This window comes from Aphis gossypii, chromosome 1 (genome assembly GCF_020184175.1).
Source record: "Aphis gossypii isolate Hap1 chromosome 1, ASM2018417v2, whole genome shotgun sequence".
Lineage (NCBI taxonomy): Eukaryota > Metazoa > Arthropoda > Insecta > Hemiptera > Aphididae > Aphis > Aphis gossypii.
In genome coordinates, this window is record NC_065530.1 from 67,726,448 (window position 1) to 67,751,961 (window position 25,514).

The 25,514-nt window shown below is 25.5% G+C and overlaps 6 protein-coding genes across 8 annotated transcripts; 4 read left to right on the plus strand and 2 right to left on the minus strand.

Annotated features, from left to right (window-relative positions):
• Positions 1 to 3,416: 3,416 nt before the first annotated feature.
• LOC114130476 (NADPH-dependent diflavin oxidoreductase 1) lies at positions 3,417 to 8,907 on the minus strand. Of its 2 annotated transcripts, none has more exons than XM_027995458.2 (10): positions 8,738 to 8,907; positions 8,522 to 8,661; positions 7,993 to 8,175; positions 7,221 to 7,472; positions 7,009 to 7,147; positions 5,607 to 5,864; positions 5,292 to 5,546; positions 4,253 to 4,417; positions 3,929 to 4,155; positions 3,417 to 3,867 (listed from the first exon to the last, which is right to left on the minus strand). In XM_027995458.2, exons 2-10 carry the CDS (start codon positions 8,611 to 8,613, stop codon positions 3,657 to 3,659), a joined length of 1,782 nt encoding a protein of 593 aa, XP_027851259.1. In that variant the 5' UTR covers positions 8,614 to 8,661; positions 8,738 to 8,907; the 3' UTR covers positions 3,417 to 3,656. The 2 variants fall into 2 exon arrangements, with proteins under 2 accessions (XP_027851259.1, XP_027851257.1); XM_027995456.2 differs by having other exon boundaries at positions 8,522 to 8,678.
• A 151-nt stretch (positions 8,908 to 9,058) lies between these two features.
• LOC114130477 (isocitrate dehydrogenase [NAD] subunit beta, mitochondrial) lies at positions 9,059 to 11,793 on the plus strand. Its single transcript, XM_027995459.2, has 9 exons — positions 9,059 to 9,276; positions 9,412 to 9,462; positions 9,531 to 9,599; positions 9,658 to 9,876; positions 9,949 to 10,155; positions 10,224 to 10,388; positions 10,506 to 10,715; positions 10,774 to 10,929; positions 11,074 to 11,793. The coding sequence occupies exons 1-9, from the start codon at positions 9,235 to 9,237 to the stop codon at positions 11,146 to 11,148; spliced, it is 1,194 nt and encodes a 397-aa protein (XP_027851260.2). The 5' UTR covers positions 9,059 to 9,234; the 3' UTR covers positions 11,149 to 11,793.
• Positions 11,794 to 13,834: 2,041 nt separating this feature from the next.
• On the plus strand, positions 13,835 to 17,812 carry LOC114130467 (WD repeat-containing protein 91). 2 transcript variants are annotated; one of them, XM_027995447.2, is made up of 13 exons: positions 13,835 to 14,146; positions 14,297 to 14,420; positions 14,491 to 14,631; positions 14,704 to 14,819; positions 15,318 to 15,505; positions 15,566 to 15,732; positions 15,802 to 15,901; positions 16,041 to 16,182; positions 16,257 to 16,378; positions 16,448 to 16,727; positions 16,912 to 17,133; positions 17,198 to 17,371; positions 17,481 to 17,812. In XM_027995447.2, the coding sequence occupies exons 1-13, from the start codon at positions 14,027 to 14,029 to the stop codon at positions 17,631 to 17,633; spliced, it is 2,049 nt and encodes a 682-aa protein (XP_027851248.1). In that variant the 5' UTR covers positions 13,835 to 14,026; the 3' UTR covers positions 17,634 to 17,812. The 2 variants fall into 2 exon arrangements, with proteins under 2 accessions (XP_027851248.1, XP_050054827.1); XM_050198870.1 differs by having other exon boundaries at positions 14,021 to 14,153.
• On the minus strand, positions 17,729 to 22,124 carry LOC114130468 (kanadaptin). Its single transcript, XM_027995448.2, has 11 exons — positions 21,951 to 22,124; positions 21,596 to 21,896; positions 21,276 to 21,530; positions 20,938 to 21,154; positions 20,564 to 20,741; positions 20,359 to 20,501; positions 20,128 to 20,288; positions 19,878 to 20,057; positions 19,535 to 19,811; positions 19,232 to 19,299; positions 17,729 to 17,920 (listed from the first exon to the last, which is right to left on the minus strand). Exons 2-11 carry the CDS (start codon positions 21,860 to 21,862, stop codon positions 17,801 to 17,803), a joined length of 1,866 nt encoding a protein of 621 aa, XP_027851249.2. The 5' UTR covers positions 21,863 to 21,896; positions 21,951 to 22,124; the 3' UTR covers positions 17,729 to 17,800.
• Positions 22,125 to 22,248: 124 nt separating this feature from the next.
• LOC114130470 (E3 ubiquitin-protein ligase RNF113A) lies at positions 22,249 to 24,598 on the plus strand. Its single transcript, XM_027995450.2, has 2 exons — positions 22,249 to 23,339; positions 24,475 to 24,598. Exon 1 carries the CDS (start codon positions 22,389 to 22,391, stop codon positions 23,322 to 23,324), a length of 936 nt encoding a protein of 311 aa, XP_027851251.1. The 5' UTR covers positions 22,249 to 22,388; the 3' UTR covers positions 23,325 to 23,339; positions 24,475 to 24,598.
• On the plus strand, positions 24,572 to 25,472 carry LOC114130473 (small integral membrane protein 8). Its single transcript, XM_027995453.2, has 2 exons — positions 24,572 to 24,824; positions 25,314 to 25,472. The coding sequence occupies exons 1-2, from the start codon at positions 24,729 to 24,731 to the stop codon at positions 25,470 to 25,472; spliced, it is 255 nt and encodes an 84-aa protein (XP_027851254.1). The 5' UTR covers positions 24,572 to 24,728.
• Positions 25,473 to 25,514: the final 42 nt, after the last annotated feature.

Sequence of the window (25,514 nt, forward strand, 5' to 3'; positions counted from 1 at the left end):
TTACAATGATTCCAGATTGTTATATTCAGGCACGTACACAGGGTGGAGGGGTGTTCAACACCCCTCCGAAATAATTTCTTTAAAAATAAATCTGATATAATTTCTTTAAAATTATACACCTATTATTATAAAATATTTTTTAAATGTGTATTGCTATATTGTATACCCCCCTGAAATTTTTTTTATATACGTGCCTGATTGTATTTAAAATAATCCATAAACATTATCCAGAGGGCAGAGGGTGGTACTTCCCATTGGTCATTACATTCCAAAAATGTAATGTTTTTTTAAATGTTATTAAATAATTTTAAAAATGTCTTGTTAGCTAGATACCTACTTATTAAAGTCTAATAATTAGACCCTTTATTGTAATTTGCACTGTGTAGTAGGAATAACAATTAACAGTGATACACTTAATTGTATCCAGTACAAATTTAAAAATTTGTAACTTATACCTAATTTATAAATGTGTTAAAATGTTTCGAAAAAATCATACTTAGCTTTATCTTTTTCCAAACCATATGGCATCTTATAGGTGTACGATACAACTACTACATACGTATAAGTATTACATATAGGTACACAAAAATGTGTACACTATAACATAAAAAAAAATAATGACTAGTCCAAAACTACCTATAATGGATATTGTAGTCTATTATACAATATATAGTAATACAGTACATAGTATTAATATTATATAGTATTAGAGTATATCCCAAACTGTGGGTCGCGATACAGATAAACATTTATATCTATTAGGTACCCTGCTATTACCTAGAGCCATGTTTACATTATTCTCTATCCAATTCCTATCAATTTTCAAACATGGTAAATTCTTAAAAAAATTTAAATCATAAAACTCTTTATGTTTTCAGAAATATTGCTCAGATCACATTAAACGAATCACTTTGTATAGCATACACAATACACATATACAATGATTCGAACGTATGCTTATTGCTTACCTCCATTTTTTCATTTAAAAACCAATAAATTTAAATTTTGATTTTTTAAAATTTTAAACATACTTAGACCTTATTTTAAAATTCTTTAAGTGTTTAGTGATACAAACTTTTATTTTTAAAATAAAAACTCCCCTTTTTTACTTAAATTATTGAATTAATATTTTTTTTAAAACTGATGTACCTACCTAATTCAAAATTTAAACTAGCAGTTTTTCTGTTTTTTTTTTTTTTTTTTTTTTTATTTTTACAAGAAATATACAATCTATACAATTAAGCACAATAAGTATATGTGAGATTAGGGTAATAAACATTATAGGGTTACGTGAATAAGAAGCCACCCATTGGTAACACTTAGCTTGTTTATTATGTGATACTTAGCTTAGGATTAAATTAAATGATCCCTACACCAGTTTTTCTGTTTTTAAAATATTTTAATCGTAAGGATAAAAATCCTTAAAAATAGTTTTACAAAAATATAAAGTATAATATGTAAATGTAATATCAAATCTAATATTATACTCGATCTGTTCATATGAATTGTTGACGTAGATAAATTAATATAAATTATTAAAATGTTCAATAAATCATAGCCCCTTTACAAAAATGTACAGTAGGTACACATTTTGATTTACATTTGATATACATCTACATTTTCAGAAAAAATTACTTTTTAAATAATTTAGTATTTAGGAAGGATTGTCATTTAAAAAATAGAACTAAGTATTTTCATTCGACACTTCTCAAGTAGGTAATACAAACAATCTAAAGAATTCGAAAATATGATCTTTAAGTAAAGATTTTTAAGAATTCCAAAAATAAGATTTTTAATGATTATGTTATTTAAGGAGAAAATGCAAAAGAGGATGAGCATGAATCTCTCTGTATATAACCACAAATATAAATATCGACAGACGACAGTAAAGTTTTATGTATTAGAAGAATAGAAGATATTGCAGTACCTAACAAGTAACAACCCTGTAGTGGTTACGCACATGATTTAATTATACACGCTAAGGCTATAGATAATTTGATAAAGACACGAGTTTAGGAAATGACTAACAAGTGCCTATACATGGCTATATCTAAATACAATTGAATTAATGAGTTATAATTAAATAACTGTTAACTGTGCTTATTTAATGTAAACACGTGAACATTGAATAAACATGCACCTCAAGTATTGACGTATTGTTGTTTTTTATAAAATAAATTATTAAATTATAATACATATTACATATACTTATACAGGTATAGGTAGGTAATGTATTATAACTATACTATGGGCCATAATCTAATGATATAATTACCAGTTTTTAAAATATTGCGTTATAGTTTATTATATTAAATCATTAAGTGTCAACTATATCTTTAGTAAAATATAAAAACAGGTACTTTAAAATCTACGTTTTTTAAATTAATTAATTCAACTAAATATTTACACAGACAATTGTAAATTGTAATATCGTATATAATATAGGTATTATAGAACATTACAATTTAACAATGTCAATGTGTTAATTATTAATAGCACCATTGATTATAAATAGATCCTTTTTAAAGCCAATGCTATCATTAATGATAATGCTCATTAATTTAAAGTATTTCTTATGTTATAAACTTATAAGGCATTCCCACTTTTCAGGCACAATATTGACAGAAATTGAAAGTAGTCCAAGCATTTTTAACAGATAGGGAAAATTTTAAGCCTTGATTTTTTTTCAAAGCCTTCCATAGTCTAATGATTTAATTCATATATTTATTATGTCAACATTGTTACTTTAAATTATTTGATAATGCTTATTTAGTGAGTTCCCAATTTAGTATTAGTTTTAAATTATTTAATATGATAAAGTAATTGTATATATATACACCTGAAAACCAATTAAACAACTTATATTAAACATTCACATTAAAATGTATTCAACAGAGTTCCTAAAGAGGATATCATAGGACCTAAAAAATGAAATGAAATTTATTCGTTAATAAATATTTTTTTACCATTAAAATTTAATTTAGTCTAATAAATAAATTATATATAATAAATAACAGTATAAATTAATAATTATTTTAAAACAATTATATTACTTGCTTTATAAAATTTAAAAAAAAATGTTATGTCCTAGATAATATTCTTACCTTTAAATTTAATTATAGGTCAAATGTATTGAATGGATTATTCTGAACATAATAATGTTAATAATGTTGAAATGGATTAGATAGTAAGTTGTTAGTTGATGATAACACGTGTAGATATAACGTGTCTTAACAATTTTTTTTTTCATTTTATTTTGAAACATGCAATCTGTAAATATAATGAATATTTTCATATATACATGAAAATAGCAGCCACCGAAAAATGACACTTTATAAAATGTTTAATTTAAATAGATTTTTGTTTTTTTAACCATACAATCTGTACATTAGTCTTAACATAGAATAAAAAAAATATATAACCACAAAAATATGTTTTATTTTGATTAAAATTGAAAGTTTACATCAACATATGATTGGTAATTATTATAAATAATTAATAATAAATTAACCATCTAGTCTACTAAAAAATTGTATTCAGAAAAATAATCACTTTTAATTCAAAATTGTACATATTATTTTTATTTTAATTAATATAATAATCAATATAACATTTTATTTATATGTTTGATATATGTATGATGTAATATAAGAATATTAACTCCAGGTTTCAGTTTGATAAAATCCTTTAGTTTCCATCATATCTATAGTATTTAAATGTTTATTTTTTGTAAGTATATTTATAAATACATTTTTAACTGCAGTTGGCATGTCTTTTGCATTTCCAGCAACAAATACATAACATTCTTTATTAGAAAGTAATTTAAATAATTCTTCTTCATTTTGTTCTAAAATGTGCTGTACATAACTGAAAAAATACAAAATATTTATTAGATGATATGAAATTCAAGAAATAATTGAAAAATTACATTTTATGATCTTGATCTCTTGAAAATGCAGTAAACAGTGATAGTTTTTTATCTGCTACTAGTTTTTCCCAATCATTAACACAATGAAAATCTTTCAATCTATTTCTAGCTCCAAAATACAAGTGTAATGTTTTTGCATTGCCACATTTATTAGTTACAGCTTCATGCACAAAACTTCGAAATGGTGCTACTCCAGTACCAGGTCCGATCATTATAACATTACATGACTAAAAATAAAACGTTTAGTAATAACAATAAATTACTTAATTTTGTTTAATGTATAAACTATAAATAAATTTATAGTTTTATTAGTTAAATATTAACTTGACTATATGGAAACTGAAAAGTTCCTTTCTGAATCCAAACTGGAATTTTATCACCAATGTTTAAACTAGCGAGCCATGTAGAACATAAGCCAATTCGTTTAGCCAGTAATTTTGTCTTGTACGTAACAACAGCAACAAGTAAATGTATTTCATTTTTGTGTACCTACAAGTAAAACAATAAATAAATAATTAAAAAATAAAGTTAAAATGTATATTTATAATTAACTAAATATGATAAATAAAGCTAATAGCACAGAATAGTTTAAGTTTATCAAAAATTATATTGTTGACTACTGTATTATGTACAGTTTATTTTAGTATACTATACTCTATTTATGTTTAGAAGCAACCAGTTTTTATCAGTGGCACACACATAGAGTACTCTATGGGCACACAACTCACACACAGAATGATACCATACCCATGTGCAGAAGTCAGCTGCCAGGGTTGCTTCTAAACGTGAAAAGAGTATATAATACAATTATGCTATGTAACAAAATTTATTAAATATATATATATTTAAATAGTATATAATGATAAGCTGTTCATAATATATGTATTAAAAATAAAATAAATTAAAATGCATTATCAGGAATTTCTTAAAAATAATAAAATTAATGAAATTGTTCTTTACATAAAATGTAATAATGAGTAAAACTATATGATTTATAAATAAAATAAATGATCTAATAGATTATGATTTGTATTTTTTGCTATGTACAATATATTTTATATTAATTATTAAATTATGATATTTATTATGGAATCAATACTCATGACTAAAGAATTTAACTTTTTTAAACTTTCTCGTGGTTCATCATAAGTAAATAATGTAGGGATATGCATAAAAGTTATCCTATACTAGATATAGACATTTTTAACTAATCTGTATTTTTAAATAAAACAACCTATTTTATATCAAAAATAAAAATATCAGGAAGCATAGTTCATGTTTTCATAAATTGAATATTCTTTACAATTATGCTTATCATAAATCATAATGCTAAGTATTTATTTATTTGTAAATAAAAACTCACTGATGGTGCTGATGCAATTGAAAAGGCTCTTGGGCGTATTGGAGAAAAAATTTCAAAAAGGTATTCTAAAGATAAATTAGCTGTTGCATGAGGAAAATCAGCCAATACTTCCAGAATAGTTCTTCTTGGGCGATTACAATAGCTGTATAGTTCTTCTTGTCCTTCAGGAGTGGTAAATTCCTTCAGCTTTTCTTTTTCTAATTCATTGTCCGTGAAGTATGACAACAATTGAAATGTATACCTATTTGGTATAATCTACCATAATTGTATTTATCATCAAACATATATATGTTATAAAAACTGAATAATATTTACATTTAAATCCCAATAGTATTTAGCACATTGATATAAAGTAAATTGTTTGCTCAAATTGTAAGGTATAGGCATGTCATCACTGCATTGTGTCACATTCAGTATTGTGGTAGGACTTAGTTTCATATTCTTATTATCATTAAGCAATTTAAAAAAAGTGTTAACTGATATTTCAGAGTTAACTGGACGAACCATTAAAACATCTCCAGGCGAATAGTTAATACTATTTTCTGAGTACTCAAATTTTAACAATCGTACATCCTGTATAAATGATTTAATAAATAAAATAATTATTATTTGTTATTCATATACAAATTAATTATAATAAGTCAGACAGCAATTAAAATATTTTGTAGTACAGTAGAGTCTCGCTAACCCAGACAATTTATATTTTGTACTTTAGAACTCATGTATAATGTATATATTGGAGAATATCTGAATACCCATTTTAAAGATATTATTGTTTCGATTAATAACAATAATGTGTAATGTATAATTGTAAATCAATAAAATTTGAATTTGTATAAATACATAAAGTGTTTTTAAAAAAATATTTATTAGTAAGTTAAAAAAAAAGTCATTCCGTTTAATTCGGATTTTCGATAAACCTGATAGAGTCCGGTCCCATCTAGTCCGAATTAGCGAGACTCTACTGTACTGTATATAATAATAAATAAGAAGCTGCAGCCTAAAAGACTAAGACACCAGAAAACATGGATAACCAAGTTTTAAATAATTATATTAATTTATCAAATTTCAATAAAAATAAAGTAAATATAGAATTGTCACATTGATATTTTCTAATAATGGTTACTATCTATTGTAGTGTTTCTAAACCAGTATATCGCCAAATATGTTCAAATGTGTCATATATAGTATATACAATACATATATAATACACTTCATGAAATATTTAAACTTATCACAAAAAGTGCAAACAAATTTGACACAATGTATAGGTATTCAATATAATTTCAATGATGATTAAAAATAATTTATCTGTCATCTAAATTTATCATTATTTTTCTTTGTTATTATCATTTATTATTATTTTACTTTACCAATTAAATTTATTTAACACAAAATATAAAATATTTTAATAGTGTAGTAATATAATGATTGAAAAACACTGATCAATGGAGCTGCCCATATATTTAAAAAGGCATATCTAAACATAAGCTAGACAAATTCGATTACTTTTTAGAAATATTTTACAATTATTAATTAAGTACACAAATAATATACTTATACATAAATACTAAATGATTATAATAATATGTATCTAAATTTATAGAAAGAATCAATAATCAGTTCTTTTAAATTAAAAAAATCAAATACTCCCATTAACGTTTTTTTTAAATACACTTCTGATTTTTATTTATAATGCATAAAAAACTATAAATACTTGAAAATGATTTTCAGCTGTTGTTCTCGTATTTGATAAACAAGTGACTATTGTTGAATTTGGTTTTAATAGGTCGTTATTGGGCAACTTATCATTTATATGGATAGAAATATTTGAACTTAAACATTGTACATTCCACCTAAATATAATTATTTATTAGTTTACCTTTGTTAAAGGTTGAAAATACGCTATTTACTCATTTTTAAATTTACTTTGGTGGTGGTAATGAATTTCGGTCTATAGGCATTAATCCATTTGTAAGTGGATGTTTTTCAATTAATACATTCCACAAATTATCAATCCACGGATCAATAACAGCAAACGCTCCAATATCATGTTGGTCATCAGCTAACCCGATATCACATAATGGTTTTCCTCCTAATTGTATAAGCCTTCTGTACAGTTTTTTAGCAACATGATTGAATTTTACATATGAGCTATCTCCCAAACCCAACACAGCAAACCTATAGTATTTGTAAAATTATAATAAATAGAATAAAATAGTAAATTGTTCATAAGATAATAATTCAATTTAACACGTTAATTGCACCCAGTAATGGATACAAGGGGGGTGATGGGGCCGATGTGTGTTATCATATCATTATTCTTAAAACATAAGATATATTAAGTGAGAAACAACTTAATTCAAAAAATTTGTATATTAATATAACAAAAATATTTACTCTTCAATTCAATGTAATATGAATCATAGACATATTATTACTGAATAGTAAGTTAATATTTTCATATAATATTCATAAAAATCATGTAAAATCATACATATCTGACCTCTATATATATTATCAGTAAATTAACTCTTATTCAATGTACATTGCTTGCTTCTTACAATTTAATTTCTAACTTTACCCATAGGGTAATATTTTAAAATATGTGATCATAGGGGGTAAACTGCAGTAAATCTTAAAAAAAGTATGCATTTAACGTGTTAATTTTAATCGTCAGTAAAAAAAAAAGTTTCCTTACTCAACATTAGTTAAAGAATTGGAAGGTAAATTTTTTCTTAGTAAAAATTTCCAAGTAGTTTTCATATTATCTGGTTGATCACCTTGTCCAGTAGTTGAACAAACAAAAATAATTTTTTTTTCAAAAATTAATTTTTCAACGGGATAGTCATCAATTGCAATAACAGGTCCACTATAATGCAACCTAAACAAAAAATAAAATACCTATATAATTCAATTTTACATAATTAATTTAAAATTTACATAATATAATGTAGAAAGGTGGATATCAAAAGAAAAAAAATATAAGAATAGTCAAAAATCAACATGAGACTGAAAGTTGTTAAAAGGTTCAATTTAAAAAAATTGAACATATACAAAAAAACTATGCAAGATATTACAACTTAAGTAGAAAAAAAAATAAAGAATGTAATTACCTAAAATTTATTTTCTATATTTATTTGATAATTGATTATTTTAAGTTTAAGTGTCCTAATTTTTTTTCTTCTAATTTTTGAATTAATATTTAATTAATAAAAAAGCTTAAGTACCATTTTGATTCCCTCCAGATTCTTTCAGCAACTTCCTGAGCACATCCAGTTTGACTACCATACAATATCAGAAGTCGACGAACGTTGTCCATTATTATGGAGGTGCCTAATATTTAGTCACAATACTGCGTTTGTCTTTCCTTATTGCAAGAAGAACCTTTAAATATTTAAATATTGAATGGTACTAACTAGGTATAGTAAAAATTATGTACCAACCTACTGATTAGGTACTACCACAGAATAGAATACTACCATTAATTCAAGAATAGAATTATAGGATTATAAAATCTATTGTATATAATCAATGCGACTACCGAATTCAAAATCTATAACTATTAAATAATGAATACGTTTACGAACTCGTGGTCCATACTATACAACGCTTATGCCTTATGGCTTATTATTGTTTAATGTTTTTATTCTTTCCTACAATAAGTGTAAAATAGTATTATTCTATGATAAAACAGATCTTATCTACAGCTGTTACCCTCTAAAGGGCTGTACATACGGTACAATTACAGCGGACACCAATATGATAATTATTAAAATCTGTGATTTCATTGGACATTGCGATCACCGATTCTTTTTCTTTGATACTACGAACTATAATTCCTAGGTCCGAAGGTGTACGTTTTTTTTACTCTTCGAAATTATAGTAATTCATTTTCGTACAATTTTTTTTGTTTAAATTATAAGTAATTGACTTTATTAAAATGTCAATTCTTAAAAATGGAATGAAACTACTGATGAACAGAGTAAGTACAATAATGCGTAAATTATAATAAGTAATATTAATAGGTTTTGTATTGTAACTTATTCATAACAGTTTTCCATTATGAATTATTATAACATATTATATTATGTTCTATGTTTGTATAATTTTTGTTTAGTCAGCTCAAAATGCATTGGGAAATAAATGTCTCCATACTCCATCGTCATTGGTAAAATTATCTCAAATAATATTTGAATAACTAAAACTTTTATTTAATTATTTTGTATTCATTTCTAGGACACGGCTAAAACCGTTAACATCAAGTCACCGATTGCTAGGGCGTTTGCTTCTAGTGAACTAAATGAGGTAAATTAATAAACTGTTAACCTGTTTTATTTTTTAACATAAATTATCTTTTTTACAGGATAAATATTCCAACATGCCAGCTGAACGAATAACATGCACATTAATTCCGGGTGATGGAGTTTATCCTGAATTGATGAATTCTGTTCAAACTGTACTGAAAGCAATTGGAGCCCCTATTGATTTTGAAACCATATTATTTTCAGAAGTACAACATTCTAGCAGTGCTCAAGTTGAAGATGTTATCAAATCAATTAATCGCAATAGAATTTGTTTGATGGTAATTCATATGCTATCATTGTTTTTATTTTTTTTAATAGTCAATGTTATAGAAATTAAATTTATTTTATAGGGTGCATTAATGAGTCCTGATGTTAGCTATTCTGGAGAACTTCAAAATTTACATATGAAACTCAGGAAAGGTTTAGATTTGTATTCTAATGTTGTTCATGTAGTTTCATGGCCGGGAGTTGCTTCTAGACATAAAAATATAGACATGGTAATTATTCGTGAACTTACAGAAGGAGAATATTCAGCCCTTGAACATGAATCAGTTGATGTAAGTAATAAATATATATATTTTTTTTTTCTTTAATTATTATGCATTAAATATTTTATTATTTCTAGGGTGTGGTTGAGTGTTTAAAAATTGTTACTGCTTCAAAATCTCAAAGAATAGCAAAATTTGCTTTTGATTATGCCATAAGAAACAAACGTGAGCGTGTTACATGTGTTCATAAAGCTAACATTATGAAACTTGGAGATGGCTTGTTTTTAAAAAGTTGTTCAGAGGTAAGTTGGTAACCCATTAAGTATAGTATATAAATTATTTAAATCCAAAAAACTAAATAAATTAATACATTTTTTAAATTAAGTATTATTTTGTTAACTGTGTTTTCTTGTTTTAAGATCAAACAACTATATCCCAGTGTCAACTTTGAAGCTATGATTGTTGATAACTGTACTATGCAAATGGTATCCAATCCTCAACAGTTTGATATTCTAGTTATGCCCAATTTATACGGAAACATATTAGACAACTTGGCAGCTGGTTTAGTAGGTGGAGCAGGTGTTGTTGCTAGCTCATCTTTCAGTCCTGAATGCGCTGTATTTGAACCAGTAAATATCATATTCAATTAGTTAATGCAATTTTATTAACTTTTAATTATTCACTTAGGGTGCAAGACACGTATTCCAAACTGCTGTTGGTAAAAATATTGCTAATCCGACTGCGATGTTGATGTGTGCATCTAAAATGTTAAGACATGTTAATCTACAACATTATAGTGAATCCATACGAACTGCAATTAGAGAAGTACTTGCTGCTGGAAAAGTGAGTTATTATGTTAAACATTGTATTCATAGTTTTAATTTAAAATACAATTTAGTATTATCTGTAAGTATTGAATTAATTAAATAATGTGATTTTGTTCTCATTTTAATTAGCAAGTTTAAAAACAATTTTAACAATTTTTAGGTAAGAACGAGAGATTTAGGTGGTTCAAGCAGCACTCACGAGTTTACTGACGCAGTTATTAAAGCTATTGTTTAAATTATTATTATTACCTTATTTTTGCGTGTTGAACATTAAATTTTCTTGTAATAATAATTTTATTTCTCATTTTAGCTTAATTTGATCAGTTGTACACAGTATTATTGAAATAGATTACATACTTAAAAAAAATGTATTGTTAATCTAGATAACAATTTTATCAAAAACTTTAATACTTCCTTTAATGTTATAATTTCATCAATCATTATTTATTAAATTTAATATTTAAAAACACATTTGTATAAAATATTTAAATTAGCCCATCGCATATTAAAATACTATTTAAAATTTTTTATGAACCATTGAAAATATATTCAAAAGTTACACTATAAGTTTGTGTTTTAAATAAAAAATATTTTAGGTATACAAAAAAATTTCAGTTTATTGTACTTAAAATATTATTAAATTCTTGTATTCAAATCCTAATTGCTTAATTTTAAGAATAGTCTCTTTTAAATAAATAAGTAATAAATCACAATTTATTAAACTTTGTAATTATTATTGTTAGTTTATTATCTGTTTTTATTGTAAGAATTGATCAGCATAATACCAATTATACTTTATTATCATTAATTATTTAACAGATTGTTATAATGTATACAGATAATGTATTTTAGTATTAAATAAAGTCTTATTTAACTATCACTTAAATGTTTTCTATGTTTAAATACTATTATAATTCTTTTAAAATAAAAACACTATAGATTCTTTATCCCCTCATAATAAAACAATAAAATATAAGTTTTTGAAACTCATAAAAAAAGTTGTTTAGACTTTTAAGTCTTTATAATACTCCACTCTGTGCATTTCTTGGATAATTTCTAACACTAGTTAGTTTTAACTTTTAATAGATATTTTTAAGTTAGTCTTCTATTATTTTCGTGACAATTTCTATACTTTCAGAGACTCAAATAATTATTTAGATAATTTCAGGCCAATTAGATAGTACAGTAAATGAGTCGTAAACTATACAAATATTAAATAATATATATTATTTAATTAAAAAAGAAATTTTTGAAAAAGAATTTTGACCCAGTGAAGAATTTTTTATTGAGAATTCTTACAGAAAAAAATGTAAAATTTATCATGCTTAGAAGAATAAAAATATGTACTAAATATTATTATTATTATAGCACAATAAGAGTTATTTAGTTAGGTATTTTTGAAAATGTAAACATATTACATTGAAAATAATAATACATAATATAGGTATTTAGTGAAAAATTCAAGTAACTTCAATTATTCGTTTTCGAGTTATGCCAAATATAAAATCCAAAAAATTAATTTTTCAATATTGAAATTAACTAAAAATTCTCGTTTTTTCTTAATTGTTTTCTTAAATAAACTAAATCCAACTTGCTATCCAAAACACAATTTATCGACTACTTTTATGTATTCATATGTACATTAAAAAACACACATGCACGTCATTGTACAATTAATATATTCATTGCTCCTTTCAAAATCTAAAAACTTAAAATTTGATCATGATAATAATATATAAGACGATCGAAATAGAATAATATAAAAATTAGGCTTCTTATCTTACGATTCTAGATAAAATTCTCCTCTCAAATTTTTTTAATAGCCAGTAGGTGTAAGGTGATTTACTGTTAATTGTAAAGTGTCAATAATAAATCCCAATCAGTAGGGTAAGCTGTAATACCGAAAATTTAAAACCTTGTTTTAAAGAAAAAAAATAAACAATCACATAACAAATTTATTTTTAATTATCAATAGTATAGTCGATACGTATTTTTAAAATAAAAATATTATTTTTTTTAAAATACGTATTTATATTTTATTACTTCAACTGATTTGAATTAAAATTTATGCCAATCAGTGGCGTGCATTGATATTTTATATAGGGTAAGCACTAAAATAAAACTTCAAGTTAAAATTTAAAAAAAAAGTGGCTGAGTGAGTAACGCTCTATATAATGGATGTATTAAATTTGAATCCAATGATGGGTATCATTGTATATAAAAAAACGATTCTGAACGGAGAAGATTTGTTAGTCTAGAATATATTTTTCAGTGGGTGGTAAAAAAAGTGGTTTATGTTTTAATGACCTGAATACCCCAAAATGTAAGTTCTTTTATAAATATTGAACGTCAAACTTATGAATAATTTATGAAAAATGTCAATAAAAACACGGATATCCCCTTTTTTCGCAACCGATCATTTTTAGTATAGACCTATTTACTAATAGTTAATATGATTTTTAAAAATAACTATTAACGATAGGGGCCGAGCAATCTAAAATACAAGTGCATCTGTAAAAAAAATAATTTAATTTTTTTCGAAGAAACTTGTGAAATTGGATACTAAAATAAGAATTAATAAATAGTTGAAATTTAAATATATTAGACCCATTGTTTAACATAATAAAATATGTTAAACATTTTATTTCTTCTTTTTTGGCCGGGCATGCGCCGCTTGCTTAAAATTTGCCCTAATGCCCTGGCCTCACGCCACTGAGGTCAGTGGTATACAAACATCTATCAGTTGTTGCTCTTAATTTTTTTTGAAAATTATTTATTCAAAAACCATCAACTAGATCGAGTAACCCAAAGTTCCTGATTCCATCCTTTTGTTTTATTACATAAATTTATATAGGTACTTTGCATTCCGAACAATGTTATCAATGTTTTTTTTTTTGCAAGAACTAGTGATAACATTTAAGATATTATTAAACAAAAATTCAAAAAACATAGCATTTTGACAATGTATTTTAATTTTTTAACAAATATCAATTAGAAAATATTTTTACTAACTTTTACAATTTTTATTCCTACTATTACTGTTTAAAGAATGATTGACACGAAACTCATAATTCGATAAATACTATATAGATAGTTAAACAAATCACACAACAATGCCTCATATGCAACACATAGATGAGTTGATCAGAGAATATTTTTTATTTCGAGGATTTACAAACGCATTAAAATGGTTTGATGTTGATGTGAAACTAGATAAAGATAAAGGATTTAGAGTAAGTGGTAAATTGATTATTTTTCAATGTAATTAATATGCTGCTCGTGAGATAATGTATGATGTAGTATGATGATACTTCATAAATATTTTAAAGTCGTTATTATATCCTCTAGAATAATAATTAAAATTATTATGACTTTTTTAAAAGGTGGATAAACTAGTTGAACAAATATTGCAATTAGTGTATTCCTATGACTTGTCTACAATTAGAGAACTTTGGTCACATTTTGAAAATAAATTATTTTCGAAACTAGATCAAGACATATCATATGGTTTGTATTATTTTCAACTTATATTTAGATTTTTAATACAATTTTGAGTATAAGAGTTCTTTGTTTTTAGCTGTAAAAAAATTGGAAAATAGTTTGCTCAAATTTTACCTTATACATGCATTAACTAACAACCGTTCAGACAAAGTAAACGAGTTCCTAACCAAAATGACCAACGATCTACAATTACAAAATGAATGGAAAGATTGGTTCAGTAAGTTAATTTTTTTTTTTTTTACCATATGATTAATGATTTAAAACTATTAATTAATATTGTATTTTTAAGTGTTGCCATACTTGAAAAATATTGAAGATAATCCATTGTTTGCTATATACTTCACCAAACAGTGGCAAGATTCATTTTTTATCTCTTTACATAATTTTCTCTCCATTGTTTATCAAGTAAGTAAATACACTTTTGATGTACCTTTTTTGTATACAAGTTTCTGTTTATGTAAGGAAAAATAATTGCTCAAATTTATTAACCTTTTAAATAATGCATTAAATATATTGTTTAATGCAGTATTTAATATCAAACTGAATATTCTATTAATTTATTGACTGACTTAAATTCTTCTAGTTTGTTATAGTCATTGATTATAAAAATTCTATAATAGAATACCTAGATTCTATTCTATAATCAATGATGTTATCCTAAGAAATTTAAAATATGTATAATAGTTGTATTGTTTAATGAATATTTATTATATGAACTTTTCTCATTTTGTAATTTATGTGTTTATACTTAATTATAATCTCAAACACTGTATTTTACAGTTAACATTTTGAAATGTTAAATTTAATTTAAGAATGCTAGTTTAATTCTATATTATATTACTAAAATTTAACCAATTTATTATTTATCCAAAAATAAAAAATAATTATTTTTTTTCTACTTAGATTATTCCAAGACCTAGTTTGTGCAATTATGAAGATGATGCAAACAAAATTCGCCGACTTCAAGATGAAATTGATACCCTTAAACAAAAACTTACTGATGGAGTTACTCAACCTAAATACAACACAGTCAGTGGATCATTTCATACTCAACCATTAGATATAATTGATGATTTCTACACAGTGTCTCAGTAATAAAATTGTATTACACTTAAGTTATATTATATACTTAAAATCTGTTTATTTTTAAGGGAAACATTAAAGAACACTAACACTGATACATCCATGAAATCCTTGAGATCACTTATCAGAACTATCGGTGGATTGCCTACAAGTCCAATACTTGGTAAACAAGTTAACATGAAGCGTATATCTCAACCGATTCCTACTCCAACTGCTACTTCTACTATTAATAGTGGTGATTAAATTAAAACATATTCATAATAATATATAATATATATATTAAATAATAATAAACCAATTTTAGATATGGGTTATAAAAAACATGTTGGAACCAATTCAAAACTCAGTACAAGCTTATCAACTTCTCCTTCATCTTACATTATGATTAAGCCTGGAAATACTAGGTGACAATATTTATTTGTAAAAAATTATTAAGATAATAATCAATTTTAAATATAATACTTATATTTAATAAAATCTTGAGAACTATGGTTAATTTGTTTTTTACAAGTAGTTATAATAATTGAATTATTTATTATATAGTGAAAGTAGCCGTAGAACTGTATCAAAGCGATCAATATCTTTAGAACGCGATTCTACTAGAAGTAGAGGTCCTCGGGATGCCAGTTTAGATAATTTAGACAAAAGACAACACAAAGTCCCCCCATTCCTTTTGCTTAGCCAGGTAAAATAAAATTTAAAAAGTAATAATATTTTTTAGCTATGTGTGGATATCAAACAGTTTTAAATTATTGACAGGAATCCTTTAATGAACATAAAACAAAGATTACTCAATGTTGGTTTAACATGTCTGGTTCACTTATATCTAGCACAGATGCTGATGGTTTTTTGAAAATTTGGTCAGCTGCTCCATCACCAAAGTAATTCAACTTATTCATTATATTAACCAATTTTAGTATAATAATAATCTTTATTGTATTAATTTATAGAGTGATTGGATCAACTAACTTGAAAAAAGTTGTATACAGCTTGGATTGGTTCAAAACTAATGATCGTTATACACTGTTAGGATGCGATGACTGTTCAATAATTTTGTATGATGCTAAAGAAATGAAAACCTCTTGGGAACTGAATCCATTTAAACAATCAACAAATTTGAAAATACAATGTGTTAAATGTGGTCCTTCTGATTCTACATTTGTTTGTTCACTTGTTTCTAAAGACAACAATAAATTACTTTTATATGATGTCAAAACAAAAAAAATTGAAGTACGACTATTGTGTATTTACTATTTTTATTATTTTAAGATATACTGTGAAATTTCCATTTAATGAAACTTTCTGTTCAACAAAGTCATCTAGAATATAAGTTTTTGTTTTGTTTACTACAATGTTTTATGGAAGTTTCACTGTATTCAGTTTAAACAAGTGGGTTTAATGACTATTTATATAGAGACAACTCATACTGGGAAACGATGATGTAGCTGTTACATGTTGTGCTTATAATCATAATGGTCAATTGTTATACGCGGGATGTGCTGATGGATCAGTACGTACAGTTGATCTCAGACATAGTGAAATTGTTGATCGTTGGACCCCACATACCGATCGTTTGATGCGTCTACAATTATCTCCTGATCATAATGATTGCTACACATTAGGAGCTGATAACAAAGTAATTGATATTTGTAATATTAATATTATTTTATTTTTACAATAATTTGTATTTTGTACTTTAGATTTGTCGCACTAGTATGAATGGTAATAAACAGTCGTGTGTATGGGAAGTGAATATTAAAAAAGATAATCCACTCCAACCTAATGCATTTATGAGTCAAGCATTTACATTAGATCAATCTGGTGGATATATGCTTTTATGTCATAGTCAAAACAATGGAGGAAATATATATAAAGTAATAACTTTAGTCTTTTAGCTATATAATATGTTTTAATGTGCTTGTGGGTATAATATTGTAGTAAGGTTAGTTTATAATTTTACTTATAACTGTCATTATTTAATAGATAACGAGTACTGGATTAAATGCTGTCTTGTCTTTAAAAGAGCATCAAAGTATTCCAGTTGTTTGTGATTGGTCATCTCTAAATCAATGCGGTACTTGTGTAACTGGTTCAGATGATGGAACTTTATGTATATCTACACTTCTGACTCCGTAGTTCAAATTTTTATTCAAGCGTTATTATCATTATAATATTATGATGTGAAAACTATCTCAATATAATTAATTATACAATATTTATAAATATAAAAATAAGTTAAAATTTGTATTTATTCATAAGCAATATTTACATGTAATTCATCTTTGAACAATTAAAATATAATATCAATAACCATATTTTTCATTTAGACTAGTTCGTCCGTCCCCGGTTTGATCAGCTGGTGGTTTCCAAATCATGTTTCCAAAATCTTCTATTACGTCTTTCTCCAAAGTTTTAGCAATTATCTAAGCATATAAATCTATGATTAATGATAGATAAAATATTTTGACAGGTATAACTTATAAGTAACATTACATTTCAACTTATTTCAATAATTTTCTCTTATTAATGTTATAAGCTCTTAAATGTGTAATAGCCTATCTATTAGGAGAGCCGGATCTCCTTAAATTAACTCTGGCAAGGTAAATTTTAAATTATTAAGGTTCTTGGTATGGGGTTCTGCTAAAGGGACTAAGAGAGTATGTATGGAAATGAAAGCTTTCTATAGGCTGTACAAATATCTCATGTTATCTAATTTCTAACTAATTATGAAAAATGATACAAGGGCAAAAATGGTGGGCTCCCTAATAGAAATTTTTCATTATGTGCCTGCCTATTTAGGATTTAGTCTAGGGGATGACTAGGAACAGTGGTACTGTGAAAGTGTAATTGAAAGGTGATCTATGAGTTTTATCAAGGGGTATTGGAAAGATGGGTAATGGCCATTGGCCAATGAGTAAAATTTAGTATTAACTATTATTTCAGTATTTACTTCAAAAGGCAATAATCTATGATAGTAAATACTTTTATCAAATTCTGGGCGAGTATGGTTAGGTTAATCTAGAGATAAATAACTCAAGGGAGCTTCACCTTTGATAATTTCATGCCAATATAAACAAAAATACATAACTAAAATTATATAGAACCTGAAGGGCTATACATTTTTGCTAAAACAAATACTAATATTAAAAAATAATATATTAACATACCTAATAATATGCAATACAATTATATAATATTATGTAGTATGTAAATATTATTACTGTAACATATTATTAATATATAATCAACTCCATTAATAACTTTAAAACAAAATTCAATTTATTGTTTTTAAACTACTAACCAATGATATTTAAAATAATTTTGATATTCTGGTGATCTACCAGTAATCCTTTTGTTGTATTCTCATTTGTACACTACCATTTATCTAATTAACTGTTATACAATAGCTATTACAAGTAAACTTTAATACACTCATATATTATATATTATAATTAATACTGTATAAATTTAGAATATCTCATTATTTTCTCAAAATTTAAGTTTAAAATTTGAGTATAATTAATATTATTATTTCATATTTACCAATAAAACATTAGCAATTACTAATACTCATCTATGAATAAATATTTTCTTTGAAAGCAAAAAAAAAATATTTTAAAAAAAAGGAATACCTTTTATTCTCTCTTGAGATAAATATACCACAGTAAATGTGTGTGAACATTTCGATCATTTAATAATATGAAATAAAACATAGAAAATTAAATTTTACATACCTTTTTATCTTTTTTCTCCAACTGTTTTTGTCTCTTTTCTGCTTCTTTCAATTCTTTTAACACTTTTTCTAAAAAATAATAATATGAAATATTTTATATTAGACTCTGAAAAGTGTGTACAAAATCTATGTAGTTTATCTATAAAGAAAAACATTGTATCTGAATACTGATTACAAAGTGAACACAGTAGAAATTTGATAAATATAATTTAATTCATTCATTTCTAATTATAAATTATTATGATTGTTTTATATAACTATGACTGATTATTATTATTATTATTTATTAATTCAATAACAATACCTTCTGCTTCATTTAAGTCGTTTTTTTCTTTATTTATGACTTCTTTTTTTTTTTCAACATTGGGTTTTATAGTTGAATCAATTTTTTTGACTTCTTTTGGCATTGTTGAAATTAAAGGTGATGGATCATCATTTTTTGGATTTACTTTGACTACTTGTTCTACTTTAGGTACATGTTCTATCTGAGGTTTTGTTAATTCTGGTAAAGTAGTTGGTCGTACAATATTAATAATTTTTCTCAATTTTTCTTCTTCTTCTTGTAATTCATTCATTTTAATCTGTAAGTACATAAAAAATAAAATAAAATATAAATTATTACACAACAATAAATATAAATACTGTACTTTCAATCTTTTGATCTCAACTTTATCAACAGTTTTATAATTTCTAAGATCAGACATATAAGACTCTAAAGAGTCTTCATCATTAGTTTCACCATACTCTTTAGTAACATTTTTAGTTAATCTGTTTAATTTACTTTTAATGTGTTTAAGATCAGAAATCAAAAGTTTATGTTTCTCCATCTAAAAAAAAAGTAATAATACAATCTGAATTTTTCTGAATCAATTTAATTTAATTATATAATTCACATACTAATGTTTCATAAGTATCAACAGTTTCAGCAGTTTTACCAAATTTTTTCATTCTTTTTTTACGCTTTACATCAATATCTCCTGTACGATCTAAGAAATTATCATCATCGCTGTCATAAAAGTCTTCCTCTTCCCAATTCTTTTCTTTGCGTTTTCTACTTTCTACAATCAAAAAAGTCATTAAAAATTTTTAAAAAATGTATTTTCAAAGCAAATAAGCAAATATATTCACCATGTGTAGATTGTCTTAAAAGTCCATACATATCTAAAATTTTACATGCTTCCAGTGCACAATGTGCAATTGCTTCTTTTTTTTTACCGCTTATTGTAGCTTCAGCAATTTGTGGTCTTCCTGTAATGTTTGCTATTGGTAATCTAAAATAAATTTCTTACAAAATATATATTTTTTTTAAATGATTATAAATAAAATTACTTACTCTACACGACATGAAAATGTTCCAAATCCTTTTTCTGATACATCATACTCCAATTCTTGCCCCTCTCTTTCAAACCAACCTTTCAATGTTTTTTTAGGATCATCCAAATATAATTGCTCGTTTTCTTTAGGAGCAAAAGGATTTTCTTTGGTATCTTCTTCTTCATTTGCATCTTCTCCTAAAATATAAATACAATTTAACATTAAAATAGATAACTAAACCATTCTATTATCAAAAGTTTTAACTTAAGTAAAAAAAAAATAAAAATAACTGTCGATGAACATTAATGTTTATTGAAAACATCTAAACTTTGGAAGAAAAGAGATCTGTTTCGTTTATAATTATTATTGTCAATAAATTTATATAATACAAACCCATTCCCCAATCAACACCCTGTTCCATTTTTTTTCTTTCTTCTTCTTCCCTTTTTAGTCTTTGCAACTCTTGTTCTCTTTCTCTTTGTTCAAGTTCTGCTTGCCGTTTAGCTTTTAATTCAGTAACAGTTAATTCAGATTCTTTTTCTTCGTCATCTGGGGGGCCTTGTAACAAATACATTCTAGTACTACCACCAAAACTAATCAAATGGCCAACCTAAAAATGATATAATTGAAAAGTCAACACATTGTATAATGAAACATTAAATCTACCTCTATAGTATTAGTAACAATAATTAATAAATGTAACATATATATAAATAAATTTTAAAACTTACATGAACTTTTACATAAGTTTTAGGCTTAATTCTTAAACGATTTAAGAATGTTCCATGTGTACTATCCAAGTCATATAAATAAAACCCTCTATTTTCATCGTTGGTAGAAAAAGTTGAACGATATTGTAGGACTGCATGAAAACGTGAAATTGTTGGATGTGCCATTGTGACATGGCAATTATTCAAACGTCCAAAGCAATGAAATGATCGACTTTCTAGTTGTATTGTACTTAACATTACGCCAGATTTTAACTCCTAAATTGAAATAAAATATTTAAACCTTATTTAAAATCCTAAAGGCAAAAAAAAAATTCTCAAACCTCCAAAAAATATTTATCTCCAGGCTTCCCACCCCATGATGGTTCTTCGTATGGGATAGGAACTTGAGAAGTTGCCCTGGGTACTTTTTTTGGTTGGTCTATTTTATGTTCAACACTAACTTTAGAATTTTCTGCTACATTTGTTGTCGATGTCACATTGCTGTCGTTGCTGATGGTGTCCTCACTTATTACTGGTTTTTTGGTGCCAGGTCTGGGACCAAATAACTTAGGCACTTTAAACACAGGTCCTTCTTTTTCGTTGTCCATGGTAATCAAGTTTACTTGAGGTGTATGTGTTAGCCTTAAGAAATAGGTTTATTAGCATAAATAGAGAAATCTAATGGCTAATACCTACTGGTTACAAATATATTATGATGCCTCAGTTTGAAACTTCACAAATCAAACATAACGAGTGAACGAGTAAACGGCACAAAGACCAGAAGATTATTTAAAAGTATGAATTAAGATATATTAATTATTAACTATTATTAGTATTATTAAGTAAATAATATCTTAATTCATGTTGTTTAGTAAATTAAACGTTTTCAAATGTGTTTGTTGTATATTGTATTATTATTATCATTTATCAGTTTTTGGACTAACCAATCTCTTATCAGTGGTATAGGAACTAAATATACAGAATTTATCTAAAATAACATCATTCACTAGTGCCGTTCGGTTTTCACTCATTAGGTTTGAATTTGTAACATGGTTTATGAAGAAATGTAAATTGTAATATAAGTCAGGAATACAAATATATTTAATCGTAAAAAAAGGTAAAAAATAGGTAAATATGTCAATCGAATTTAAAAAACGTAAAGTTATTCAAAATCGACGTAGACGAACTACATCTGATAGTGAAAACAGTGATGATGAAACTGCTGTCGTTCAAAATGAAAAACGTCATAGAAAATCAAATCCATTTATACAAAGTACATCAAACAAAAAGCTCAAAGCATCTGAACTAATACATGATTCTTCGGAGAGTGATAATGAAGCTGTAGGTGTTTCATATCGTTCTAAAATGGACACCGACATGAGTGGACCTAAAGATATGGGCGCAACAGCAACAATTGAAATTGACACTGAACTTGACAAAGATGCTCAAGCTATCTATGAACGTTCTTTACAAGTAAATAAAGAACTTAAAGGTAAAGAAGATGACAAGGTTTATAGAGGTTTAGCGAATTATACTCAATATTATGAGAAAAAAGATACAGCATTAGGTAATGCATCTAGTGGAATGGTACGCAAAGGACCCATAAGAGCACCAGCCAATTTACGTTCTACTGTTCGTTGGGATTATCAACCTGACATTTGTAAAGATTATAAAGAAACTGGTTTTTGTGGTTTTGGTGACAGTTGTAAATTCTTACATGATCGTTCAGACTATAAATTTGGGTGGCAATTAGAAATGGAATCTTCACAACAATGTGATTCAGATGATGATGATCCATCAAAGTATGAAATTAAAGAAAATGATGATGATTTCCTGCCTTTTAAATGTTTGATTTGTCGAGGGTCTTATGTTAATCCTGTGATGACAAAATGTAAACATTATTTCTGTGAAAAGTGTGCATTAGCTCATTTTAAGAAGAGCACTAAATGTTTTGTTTGTGAGAAACAAACTGGAGGATTTTTTGATCCAGCTACAGTTATTATCGAAAGACTTAATGCAGCTAATACAGACTTAATACATCAATGTAATTCAGATGAAGAATCGGATTAATTAGTATGTTATAATGTATGTATGATTAACTATTATATTGTAAATGCTTAAAAAAAATTATTTAGTTGAGTAATTTTAATTTAAGATTATTTTTCATTGTTTTTTAAAATCAGTATTTAACATCATTTATTCTTAAATGTTACAATCTTTTTCTTTTTAATAGTGAATTTAATTTTGTGATAATTTTATTGACAGAATATTTAAAAGATTAATCTCATATGTAATTTTAATCTGTTACCTACCCTTGGTCAATCTAGGATACAATTTCCTATTTGATCTGACATGTATGTACTTACTCCTAGACCACATTTTTTCCCAAAATATTCATGATTATTTTGAATTTAGAATTAGACAAATAATAAATAAAAAGTATTTTAATTTATTTCATCATTATTTAATCTGGTATTATAATATTATGTATCATTTTATTGATTGATTTATAATAAAGTAAATTTAGCTATTGTAGTTTGTTTATAAGAATCTTGAGCTTTTTTTATTCACAAGATTTTTATCTATTGGTTATTTACAATATATTGCATAATATTATTTTAATAATATGCATGTAATTATGTATTGAACTTTAAACTTTGGGTAATATATACAGAATTTGAAAAATAAATTTCAAAAAAATCAAAATTTTACTAAATACTAAATCATCTTTTTAGTTATACCTCATGATAAAATATACTATATGCCTTTAATACATTAGCTAACACATTTTTTTTTTTTTTTTGATTCTAAAATTATTATATTAAGGCTTAAAAATAATAATTACATATTACAAAACACAATTTCGGAATAATTTAATCAAACAAAATTTTATAAATAACATGTGAATTTTTTTTCTGTATTATTTGAACAAAAATTTAAATAATTAAAAAAAATAATTTTGTTGTCAGTGATAAATCTAATTCGTTGATCGTTCTTACTTTTTTTTTAAAATGCCTTGGTATCAAGCCACTCATTTATTACTTGTTGATGAGCAATTAAAAAAATAAAAACTAAACAATGAGACCTATGAGCAATGAATAATGAGCTATGTGCTTCAAAATTCACAGAGCATTTATTTTACAAGTATAATATTTCTGTTCCATGATATTGATAAAAAACTGTTATCTTAAATGATTTTTTTTTTACTATTGTTTCACAGTCCATACTCCATAGCCTTCTCATTGGCCTCTTGCCCTCATTATCCATTGTCTTGGCGGCTGGTGTTGATAAAAATTGTTTTTACTACGACGTCGTTTCTGACAGTTTCTGTTGTCTTTTTGATTTCGACGGTCTGTGTAAGTTTAAAAGCTGTGAACAAAAATCTCACAACAGTTATCGGACAATTTTACTTCTCAACCTTATTGTGAATACGTACGTTTCCATCTTGAGGTGGTGTTCAATCCGTTCCGAGTAATGAAAGATCGGCAAACCGCACCAGGAGATGGTATTAGATCTCTAAAAACTTCCAGAGTGTTTCGGATCATCAACTTTGAACTCTACTCTAAACCGGTAATATAATATGACATAGTATATCTTAATACATCAATATTTTGATTTTCAATAAAAAATTCGTTTTACTCAGGTTTGGCGAAACCCCACTACTGATATGAAATAATTAAGTAATAATAATTAATATTAATTATTATTTATTTTTATCATTAGAGTTTTTTATAAATTGTATTAACATGTCAAATGATTTTTTTTTATGACATCATTCACAACCAAATCCTGTTAAAATATGATATTGTGCACATTCAATTATTCCTAACATTTCAATGATAAAACTCAATAACATTACATTAATTTCATATTAAAAGAAAATATATATTGTTATTTTTCCCTTACAACTTATTAGTATAATTAAAAGTTTGATGGATACTATATGATTTTTTACCTATTTAATTTAGAATATGTGGGTATAAGAAATTACATGAAAAATTGAATAAAAATATATGTTACTGTTAAATTTTTGTTAAATATAATTATAATTTTTTTCAGAATAAGGTGATCATGGCATTAGGACTTGTATCAATATCATTCACTTTTGGATATTTGGTATATATGAGACACCAATATGAAAAAATGGGATATTACCCAGCTGTTGCTGAAGATGGCCGTCATGAAGTATATAAACAAAGACAATCCAAATGGGATTGAAATTGTATTGTTTTAGTATTACAACCTTTTAGCGCTACTTCA

Bases quoted from the DNA above. Each gene is read 5' to 3' on its own strand.
- LOC114130477 (XM_027995459.2), top strand. From the start codon at position 9,235: ATGTCAATTCTTAAAAATGGAATGAAACTACTGATGAACAGA. The intron at 9,277-9,411 runs GTAAGTACAATA...ATTTTTGTTTAG, and splicing joins TGAAACTACTGATGAACAGA to TCAGCTCAAAATGCATTGGG. The intron at 9,463-9,530 runs GTAAAATTATCT...ATTCATTTCTAG, and splicing joins TCCATACTCCATCGTCATTG to GACACGGCTAAAACCGTTAA.
- LOC114130476 (XM_027995458.2), bottom strand. From the start codon at position 8,613: ATGGACAACGTTCGTCGACTTCTGATATTGTATGGTAGTCAAACTGGA. The intron at 8,176-8,521 runs GTACTTAAGCTT...TTTTTTGTTTAG, and splicing joins ATCTGGAGGGAATCAAAATG to GTTGCATTATAGTGGACCTG. The intron at 4,156-4,252 runs GTTAATATTTAA...TTTTATTTTTAG, and splicing joins TTCAGTTTCCATATAGTCAA to TCATGTAATGTTATAATGAT.
- LOC114130470 (XM_027995450.2), top strand. From the start codon at position 22,389: ATGTCAATCGAATTTAAAAAACGTAAAGTTATTCAAAATCGACGTAGA.
- LOC114130467 (XM_027995447.2), top strand. From the start codon at position 14,027: ATGCCTCATATGCAACACATAGATGAGTTGATCAGAGAATATTTTTTA. The intron at 14,632-14,703 runs GTAAGTTAATTT...TGTATTTTTAAG, and splicing joins TGAATGGAAAGATTGGTTCA to TGTTGCCATACTTGAAAAAT. The intron at 16,379-16,447 runs GTAATTCAACTT...ATTAATTTATAG, and splicing joins TCAGCTGCTCCATCACCAAA to AGTGATTGGATCAACTAACT.
- LOC114130468 (XM_027995448.2), bottom strand. From the start codon at position 21,862: ATGGACAACGAAAAAGAAGGACCTGTGTTTAAAGTGCCTAAGTTATTT. The intron at 21,155-21,275 runs GTAAGTTTTAAA...TATCATTTTTAG, and splicing joins AAACTTATGTAAAAGTTCAT to GTTGGCCATTTGATTAGTTT. The intron at 19,812-19,877 runs GTACAGTATTTA...ATGTACTTACAG, and splicing joins TTGAGATCAAAAGATTGAAA to ATTAAAATGAATGAATTACA.
- LOC114130473 (XM_027995453.2), top strand. From the start codon at position 24,729: ATGAAAGATCGGCAAACCGCACCAGGAGATGGTATTAGATCTCTAAAA. The intron at 24,825-25,313 runs GTAATATAATAT...AATTTTTTTCAG, and splicing joins TTGAACTCTACTCTAAACCG to AATAAGGTGATCATGGCATT.